This window comes from Larus michahellis, chromosome 3, assembly GCF_964199755.1.
Source record: "Larus michahellis chromosome 3, bLarMic1.1, whole genome shotgun sequence".
Taxonomy (NCBI): Eukaryota; Metazoa; Chordata; class Aves; order Charadriiformes; family Laridae; genus Larus; species Larus michahellis.
The window spans coordinates 128,005,599-128,016,212 of NC_133898.1; the positions used below are offsets into that span (position 1 = coordinate 128,005,599).

Here is a 10,614-nt window from a genome sequence, read left to right on the forward strand (position 1 = left end):
TGCAACATATTCCATTGCAATACAAAACATCTGCGCGCTTCTCTGCACTCCCAGTTACTTTATTTTTGTTCCGTAAATGCAGACTATAAGAACACAGAACCTATATATGAAACTGAAACAAGTGTTCATTGACTTAGTGGCCAGTGGCCACTAAGGATGCCTAAGAGTATAAAATGTACAGAAATAGGGTGGGTGCATTGTGGTTACCTCCCTGTACACCCTTTCAGCTGATGGGAAATACATCAATTTTGGGAAATCCAGTGCCACAGCCAGTCTCTGGACCCTCAGTCTGCAGAGCTCCTTATTGAGCATATTTCTGTGACTCCAGCTGATCTTCTTGCGCTTCTGGCCTCCACAGGAGCTTCAGCTGATAATTCCACAAATATATTTATTACGCCTTAGGTGAGGATTCATGTTCCATTTTCACCCCCCCACATCACTACGGGTGCTGTGGTCTTTTCTTACCCTCCTGCTTGGCTGTCTATTATCCCACAATGAAAAGGGGGATTCTGTCAACCACGTCTGTCAGATAAATCCTCAAATGGACCCAGATATTTCAGTGGATCATTTCTGTGTATATTTATCTTATTTTTTCAGTTCTATTATACCCTTTTGGGAATAGGCTGGCTAGAATTTCATGCAATGTCCAAAAAGCATCTTGGATTTCCATGGTGCCTAATCATACTTACTCTTTTGTTTTCAACTCCCTTTTTTCCCTCTCAATTCCTAAGATTTCCCTTGCCTTTTTGTCCACGGGTGAGCGCAGACATTTCTAGAGTGGTATCCCCTGGTGTTCTCCAGGGGTCAGTACTGGGTCCAGTCCTCTTCAATATATTCATCAATGGCCTGGATGAGGGGATAGAGTGCACCCTCAGCAAGTTCGCCAATGACACAAAGCTGGGGGGGTGGCTGACACACCAGAAGGCTGTGCCGCCATCCAGAGAGACCTGGACAGGCTGGAGAGTTGGGCAAAGAGGAACCTTATGAAATTCAATAAGGGCAAGTGTAGGGTGCTGCACCTGGGGAGGAATAACCCCACTCACCAGTACAGGTTGGGGGCTGACCTGCTGGAGAGCAGCTCAGTGGAGAGAGACCTGGGAGTCCTGGTGGACAACAGGATGACCATGAGCCAGCAATGTGCCGTCATGGCCAAGAAGGCCAATGGCATCCTGGGCTGCATCCAGAAGAGTGTGGCATCAAGAAGAGAAGAGCAGGTCGAGAGAGGTCATCCTCCCCCTCTACTCTGCCTTGGTGAGGCCGCACCTGGAGCACTGTGTCCAAGTCTGGGCTCCCCGGTTCAAGAGGGACAGGGAACTGCTGGAGAGGGGACAGCAAAGGGCTACCAAGATGATGAGGGGACTGGAACACCTCTCTTATGAAGAAAGGTTGAGCGATTTGGGTCTCTTCAGTCTGGAAAAAAGACGGCTGAGGGGGGATCTTATCAACACTTGTAAATACTGAAAGGGTGGGTGTCAGGAGGATGGGGCCAGGCTCTTCTCAGTGGTGCCCAGGGACAGGACAAGGGGTAACGGGCACAAACTTGACCATAGGAAGTTCCACCTAAACATGAGGAGGAACTTCTTTCCTGTGAGGGTGGCGGAGCACTGGCACAGGCTGCCCAGAGAGGTGGTGGAGTCTCCGTCTCTGGAGACATCCCACCTGGACGCGTTCCTGTGCAACCTGCTCTGGGTGACTCTGCTCTGGCAGGGGGTTGGACGGGATGATCTCCAGAGGTCCCTTCCAACCCTATGATTGTATGATTCTATGATCCGGAGCGAAGTCTACAATTGCATTAGTGCAGTTTTGAAGTAACCTCCTGATGGTCCCCTGCTGGTTTGGTTTGTAGAGGGGTTTCCATGTGTGCAAACTAGATTCCGTAGGAGGAAAGTGAACTAGAAGTTTTGCTTTAAAGGTATTCCAGTGCCCAGTGAGGCGTGAACCAATGTATGGGCTACACCACCTGCATAGTGTACTTAACATTTCTTTCTTCTGTAAACCTGGAGAGTTTGGACTGGGGGATCAGCCCTTTGAGGAGAGGCTGAAGGACTCATCTTTGTTCAGCTTGGAGAAGGCATGGCTAAGGGTCATCTAATTGCTGTTCAAAACTACCTAGTCGTAGTTATAGAGAAGATGGAGCCACACTCTTCCCAGAGGTGCACATTGGAGGGATGAAAAATAACAGAAACAAATTACAATGAGAGAAATTCCAATTAGGTATAAGGAAAAAAGCCTTCTCACAATGAGGGTCATCAAACACTGGCATGAGGGCCCAGAGAATTTATAGAATCTCCATCCCCATATAGATATTCAAACCCAGCTGGAAAAAGTTCTAGGCAACCTGATCTGCCTTTAAAACTGGCTCTGTCTGGAGGAATGGATGGACCAGATGGTCTCCAAACACCCATTCCAACTTACATTGTTTTGTGGTCTATTCAATAGTAAAATCCAAATCAAACTGGATTCATATAATGAAGAACTGAGGAGCCTCAGCATAATCTCTAAGGTCTAGTGATCTTTTCCTATCTACTGATCTTGTATTGCACCAAGTCAATTGCTGACATACCCAATAGCTATCCAAAGGCATCAATATTGAATACTTTTTCAGATCATGTTTTACTTTACGCCTCACTTCAGTCAAGAAATAAACATTGTTCATTGTTCATGCAATATTTTAATATGACACCTGAAGTACGTCATAGTAGGTTATATATTTGCTATTTTGAATGAGTAGTATTTCTAATTGACCAAGATCGCTGCAAAGGACACGATGTCCTACAGATCATTTATATCAAAACTAAACTGAAATATTTTAATTGCTTATTGTTCCTCATTTTAGTTACTAGTGATGTGATTTTTTCAATACTCTGATATTAATTTCTTAAGTATACAGAAGTGTGCACATGTGCATACATGCACAGTCACATATAGACATATATGCACATGAAAACATGCCTATAAATGATTTCCCTTAAATGCATACCCTGATAATTGAGATAACTTTTTATTTTCAACATATTTTTTGTAAGTAAAAGTGAATTGTTTTTGCAGTAGGAAAAAATGACAGTTGAATTTCTGGTGTGTCTATGAACATCTGGCCATAAAGCGGAAAAATGGAGGGAATAAAATTACAAATGTTACAGTTACTTCACAAATTGCCAAGAGTTTGCGGTTAGTTTGCCCACCAACTGCTATTGTTACTCAACCTGATTCTTCAAGGAAACAAAGATGCATCATTAATTTTTACCATATCCAAGGTCCTATGTGCAAGTAATGTCAAGGACTTGGCTTTAAAAATGAGCATACTTGACACTGATAATTATAAATTGTACATGGTCACTCCTATCATTACAATCAAAATATCTCTGTCTGAGACAGGAAAGGGAGAAGAAGAGGAGGGATGGAGCACCTTTGATTGTCCAAAGGTCATAGCAATGAGCCAGGCCTTTTAGAGATTTTGCTTTGTGGCTCTCAGGGTGGAAAACCTTTCCATCCTGTTCTGATGAGCAGGAGACAGTCAGTCAGTTTCATACCTCAGGAGGAATGTATCAGTGTTTTGCCCTTCAGGATCTCAGCATTGTTCTTCAGCACTGGTAGACCTTTTGCTGGTAGACCTGACTTACACCAGGATTACAGCAGTATCAGGGTACTACTTCACCCTGGGAACCTGTGTTCACCCAGACCAGCTAAGCCCATGGGATCCAGCCCAGCCCCTAACCACACAGTCATTTGGCTCTTGACATTAGGTAAGTAATCCTCTCTACCCAGAACACCATCTACTTTCTTACTGTTCTCAGTGCAGAGGGAAAGGGAGTCTTCATGGAGAGTTTCCTTCTGCTTAAATAACGTGTTTCTTTTGCTTTCTTTCGCTGAAGTTCAGAAGACGCACCAGTCGTGTTTCCCTCTATCTCCATGGCAAGTCTTCACTCCAACTCCTTCGAGTTGGAGCTCGCCAATGATGCCCCACTCCCCCACTCATTTCAGGTCCAGATCACCCACTCCTCTTTGGAGGAGGACAAATATTATGAGGGGATCAGCATTCTGTGTAATACTATAGTGCTTAGAGCCCTGGTACAAGAACTGGTAGATGGAGCCTGAAGCGCTGCTCTGCCTGATGCAGGTGAGATACACTATTAAGGGAACTGTCTGCACAATGAGGCTGCAGAGTGTCATGAGGAAAAATGGTTTTCACCCTTTTCAAATCAAGATGTTTGGGTAATTGTGCCAAGATCACTTCCCAGAGGGGAAGGAGGATCTTACCTCTGCCTTAGGAGTTTGTATCTAGCACAGCAGATGAGGCATTTAGGAGCAAAAGGGAGAATCTCAAACTCTGCTCCTAACATTTTTCTGGTGCAAAAAAAAAGGCAGCAAATATTAAGGAGGTCTTCTAGTAGTGTCACCCCTATTTAAAATGCTGCTATACAAAATACCTGTCTGCTGTTCCATCCTTCGCCTCCAGGGGACAGTTTGGTCATGGCAAAGAAGGCTCCAAGCACCTGGAAGTCATTGTATGCAGGCATAGCTAGAACATTGGGACCAACAAAAGGCTGAGCCCCTTCAGCTTGCCAAAGAGCAGATGTTTTCATGTGCTCCCAAGAGGAGCTTGGTTGAACAGCAGTGATGGTTGGTGGCCTAGATAACCACAAACTGCTCCTCAGTCATGCGGTAACATCATCCCTTAGCCTATTCGTGTGTGCTGCACCGAATTCTCACCATAAGGCATAATCGATGCACAGGAGATCAAGGTATTTTGATGCCACTCTGGAGTGTATAGTTAGTCTAGAAATTCAGACTCTTCTAGGTTAGCTGAAAAAGCTGTTAACAGCAGTTACACTGCCCAAGTAGATCCACCAAAAGGAGTATAACCAGTATTTAGATGCTGTTCTATAGTCATAAGTGAATTTGCAAGCCATGTACCACATTATAATCAGCAGATAAAGATTTCACCCAAGTATAGATCATCTGAGTCAATAATGAATGGATACACAGTCATAAACTTCTAACAGTATACTAAAAAATATTTAATCAAGCTGAAGTCTTTAATGGTCATGTAGTTATCCTGAGTAACCAAGGAGAAATGATGAGATTAACACCTGTATGAACAAATCTGCCGTTCATCTTATTTTTGACTTGGCAGCTAATTGAAGGTTTCAGGTTACCAGTGCAGAGTCCAGCCTCTTGGTGTAAGGACCACACTGTGACTGACAGGCACGTAGTGCGTGTTCAAAGCCCCTTGGCACAGGCCATGTAGCCTAAAGCTTCTGAAACCCAAAGAATCTCTGTAAATCGAATCATATTTTCTAGAGACAAATAGAAGGAGTGATCTCACCAAACTCTAGATGCCCTAAAGGTAAACATCAAAGTCCAAGCTGTTTTCACTGCTCTTCCTTTATAGTTTATGGAGAGAAATCGTCAAGATTTTTATCTGAAGTACAAACATTTACAATAAGGGTGATAGAATCAATGCAAAAGTAACATAAGGAAATACAAGAAACCCAGAAATGTTGCATTAGGAGATGCTGTGCTACAGCGTCTCCTGCGAGCTCCTGCGAACAGTATAAATGGGAGCTGTGTCTCTATCAAAGCCAAAATTTCCCCTTCAGAGGGTTTTTTACATACATGGCCACCTCTCCAAAGCCACCCAGCAAGCCATTAGGAGACAAAACCATCTTGGTTTGGTAATGTGGCTGGGTGCTGTTCTGTGCACATGTAGCAAGTGCTTGTGGAATAAATACTAAATTGGCTAAAAATACAAAAGTACAGCATTGTTCACACATTAAGGAAAAGTATAAAATCAAGAGGCTTCTGAGGTAGAAAACAGCCACAGTTGGCATGAAGAATCCAACATCTGTGGTTCCTTGATAAGCTACATGAGGTACAGGACAGGATGCAATTATTCTGCGGCTTTACCTTATGATGTATAGTGGATATGGGAATGGGATGATACCAGGAAACAGATAAGCTGCCAATTAGCTGCCTGCTCGATACTCGGAGCCAACATTTTGTCAAATTTTGATGAAATGCTGTCCTTTGTGCGAACTTTGCTCATTATAACGTCATTATAATACCAAAACACACCTCCATCCCAAAGGCTACCCACCTCCAAGGTGCGACCACTCCTTCTTGAGCCTGCGCACTGAATTTCTCGTAAATTACACCTTTAATTGTGAAGCGAGAAAAATTTACACCAATCATAATAAAAGTATGTATGACTAAAGTCACTCAAACTCCACCTTGAAGATAACAAATAGTATAAAAATAGCCCGAGAGAGGGGGGATACCCAGGGAAGACATCATCTCAAAGAATTACATCAGTGACTTCTGGGAGCAGTCGACGGGCTGAGCCTCTCTTCCCCCCCATAGGGACGCCTTTGGGTAAGACTTAGATTATACCTAGTGCTTTCTCGGTAAACTTAGAAATTTCTCTAGAGACTCTCTTTTCTACATTTATAGCCAGGCTGTATCTTTAGAACTTTGTTTCGCGTTTTGTATATGTAACAATACTTTCATTTGCACATGCTTTGCAGACAGTGTATTTATCACCGGCAACCCTAAGAACCTATATATCTGTTGCTTAAATAAACTGCACTTTTTTTAAGTAGCCAGTCATTTTGGTTTCTCACTGAACGTGACCAAAGACTCGAGAGTGGCCGTGCTAGTTCAGGAGCACGACTAGACTGAAGGTGCAGTCCACTATTAGTGTATCCAAATCGTAATAGTTTAATACGTATTAAACGCGATTGGACTGATAGTGCTGGATTGGGCATCACTCAGAATTTAAACCTAGCCACACCTGGCCTCCCACCTCGGTGAGGAGTGTTAGAACGCAAGGGGGTTTATTTTCTGCCAAAAACCGCTTAGCCCCTTTTCACACAACAGTGCTTCTGAGAAGACAATGTCCGAATCATTACGTTGCACATCTATAACTTGGAAATGTGTTTGCTAGTGTCTTTCTCTTTCCCTCTTTGTACCCTTGTTCCCAGTTTGTGTCACTGTCGCAGGTCTGGTGTTATACAAAATGTTCCTGGTTTTCTCTTGCGTGAGGTCCCCTCAGAAGTGAAATTTCTCAGATGCCTCCAGGCCCTCTGAAGGAAACATCTGGAGATATCTTGGCATTTTCTACACTGCTACACCATGATGGCAGGGAAAAAGAGACAGAAAGCCTGAATTCTGTCTCTGACATCTCAGTCAAAAATACCATAATACCTTCAAAAAGCAGCATGGAAACCACCAGAATGTGTATCTGCTGGACCCAAGCACCCATGAAATCATCGTAGAGGGAAGCTAGATTTCACCCCTGACAAAAATACCATGGTAAATGCAGGAGTGTTCCAGGGATATGGCTATTGGGAAGCGGGGGATGAAATGACCTCCCTTTTCCCTTGGGGGGTGATGGGGTGCAAGAGGAGAAATGTCTAGCTGTAAGAGCCACAAGCCCACCCGTGTGTTATTGCCCGTGGTGCAAGAGTTCTGACAAACATCCCCTCCTTCCCTACAAAAAACACCCAAGCTTCAAACATATGAATGTCATTGTAACTGATTTTATTAAAGGGAGGGAAAGAAATATTTTCCATGGTGTTGCCTGGTTTATATTTATGTTTTTGCAGATACTGATGTTTGCTTCACTGCAAAGGAATATTTTTGAGAGCTTTTCGTTGCAGCAGGAACTGGTGCCACCAGGAACAATGGGATCAGGGTAATTCAGAGGCCATTCGGTAGAAGCAGAAAGGATCTCCAAGGAGTATCCAGGCAGCCTTCAGGCACGCCACCCCCTGCACAGTGAAGAAGAGAGAGTCTCAGGTTACCTACCGGTAGCTTTTCTGCAGTGAGGTTCTCTTTATTTCACGGCACCAGAGCGAACGTCCCCTGAGGACCGTCTATGCCAGCAGCTTTGGCATTGGAGATGGAAGACTGGATGGTGTCAGGAACTGTGCCTCTAAGATGTTGCTCTGGACAAAAGCTAAGGAGGCTATCAGTCATTGTGATGGTGATCCCTGCACTTCTACATACCTTCTGCAGCAAGAGAATCCATTAACACATGTTCCAACCCAGTAATATGGCCGCCGACATATCCCTGGGAAACAGCGTCCATTTTGGGCTGCACAAGGATCAAATGGCCTAGGAATGAAGTGCTGACCTGCACAGTGGAAAGAGAATAGTCATTTATCATGAAAGCGATCGAAAGCGGATGCTTTCTCTTTCTCCCCTCTCTAATTCCTCTCTCTACCCCCCTCACACCTTACCTGCAGCCCCTTGGAGCATCATGAAGAGGACAACCAGGAGCTGGTAAAGGATCCTCATGGTCAGAGCTGGGATGTGAATTCCTTACCTGTAATGAGTAGAGACCACAAGACCGAAAGGCACTGGAGGGTTCCCTCCTCACTGGGAGATGCTTAAAACATGCCCAGAGTGACCAAAGCCAAAATCTTATAAAATACAGTGGACTTGAATGAAAAACAGAGTGAAAACTGCATCCTTGGAGATAGTAAAAATTTCACTGAATATACCTTTAATCAACCTGACCTAATTAGCCTTGCTTTGAGCATGGATTCAGACTAGAAACTCTTGGACTCCTTTCCAACCAAAATTATTTTGAGATTCTATTGTGGGTTTGCTTTTTAATATTGGTCTTCTTGCATTGAAAAAAAAAAGATATTCCGGATCTGTTCAACACCAGATGGGTTACTCTGGTACTAATACAGACCCACAGATTATTCACCTTCACTTCAATGTAGTTCACAAAGTGTTCAGAGACTGAACCAACGGTTGTCCTTCAGAAAGTCTAAAAAAGACGTCTGTGTCACTTGAACATCAATTAAGGTGACAACTGCCTCAAAATATTACTGGAATTCAGGCAAGATATGTAGCTCAAAATGCAACTCTGAAGTGCTGGGCTGGCCAGATGCCTGTTTCTGTAGGCAGCTAGACATTTCTTAACCCACAAGCCCTCTCTGATGCCTTGAGTGAAGGTTTCTGGGTTCACTCCTCTTGGAGGTCAGCAAACACAGTTTCCTTCTGCAAGCCCCACAAGTGACCCACGGTTCTGCAGGACACATACAGCCTGGACGCACTGGAGTCATTAGAAGGAAGGGGTTAATGAAAGCAGAATACTCATTAAACTTGAGATTAATGAAAGGAAAAGAAGTGTATAGAGGCGAAAAGGTGAGGGTGCCTGGCCAGAACCAGGCAAGGAATTACCAGTGGAGGAGGTGGAGGATCACCAGTGCTGTCTGTCTCTTCTCCAGCGGCTGCTCCAGACCCAAACACGCCTCTTTATGTAAAGATTTGGGGATGCTGGCAGTCCACTCATGGGCCAATTAAAAAAAGCCTTTTCCAGAAAAATTTGTCCGGTACTTTGGTGTCTTCCAATGAGAAAGGAGGGTCTGCTTTGAGACTGCTTTCACCACAAAGTCCCTGATCTTTGTGCAACCTATCTTAGACCACCCACATTTGTGTAAGATACGTTAGGCCACAGGGTTACGTAAAATACCTGGAAACATGCAATGACTGCTCCTTTTGGTCCCACAGGCTCCTTTTTCTGCCTTTGGTACACAGCTTCATCTTCTAATTTGCAGCAGTAGCGTGGTTGTTTCTTCCCTTCATAACATTTTGTCCTTTACATCCAACCTTCTGGTTGTCTTCCCTCCCCATGTCAGTAAAAGAATAAACATTGCTTACGTCTCAGCTTATTAATTACAAAGTTAATAGTCTAGTGCATAATGAAATTCTGAGGTATGAAATTATAGCAGGAATACAATCTTTCATATAAAATATTATAATAGATCACATTTTCATTTCTACTGCTTCATCTCTGGATTATTCTTGGTTTTTTCCATTGTTTCACTGTCCTTACCGATATCAACTTTTACTCAACCTTTCTCAGGCTGCCCAGCCTCTGGCAGGATAATCAGCACACCTGCCAACCTCATAATCTATTTCCCAAATTTTCTATGAAAGAAAAGCAGTTTATTAAGAAGAAATTTCATTTCTGATCCTTCCAGTTTTGAACGCCAGTCAGAAGTCACAAATTTTCTTTATATACTTGTGCATGTATATTTGTATATACATATTATATACATGGATCAGTATACATATAGGCATTCAAACATTAAATATTTACTTCAAAGGCTGTAAAAATTTTACAGTTTCTGAGCCATAAGCACGTTTGCTTTTACTCAGTTTATGTCCTTTCTGGGACACAGAAGCAGCAATTCCTGCTTCTGAAACCCTTCTGCTCTAAGTATAAACCTTATGAAGAACTGGAGACATCCAAGGCCAGGCTTGATGAGGCTCTGAGCAACCAGATCTAGTTAAAGATGTCCCTTCTCACTGCAGGGGGGTGCACTAGATGGCCTTTAAATGTCCCTTCCAACCCAACACATTCTAGGATTCTATGATTCTATGATTAACTCCACCCTCTGTCAGGACATCTTTATTGACAGTTTATTCCATATAATCCAGGGTAGGGTAGGGAGGATGAGTAGCACATGTGAAAAGCACATGTGAAAAGAGACTGCTGAGGCTCAGTCTCCTCTTCCATGGCAGCGACCGATGTAGCTGGCCATGTGTTTTTAAACCCCTGATGGTCCACAACCACAGCACAGAGAAGGAATTTTC

The 10,614-nt window shown here is 43.5% G+C and overlaps 1 protein-coding gene across 1 annotated transcript; it reads right to left on the minus strand.

Moving 5' to 3' along the window:
• Window positions 1-7,938: 7,938 nt before the first annotated feature.
• On the minus strand, window positions 7,939-8,948 carry LOC141740157 (ostricacin-3-like). Its single transcript, XM_074578385.1, has 2 exons — window positions 8,241-8,948; window positions 7,939-8,134 (listed from the first exon to the last, which is right to left on the minus strand). Exons 1-2 carry the CDS (start codon window positions 8,296-8,298, stop codon window positions 7,974-7,976), a joined length of 219 nt encoding a protein of 72 aa, XP_074434486.1. The 5' UTR covers window positions 8,299-8,948; the 3' UTR covers window positions 7,939-7,973.
• Window positions 8,949-10,614: the final 1,666 nt, after the last annotated feature.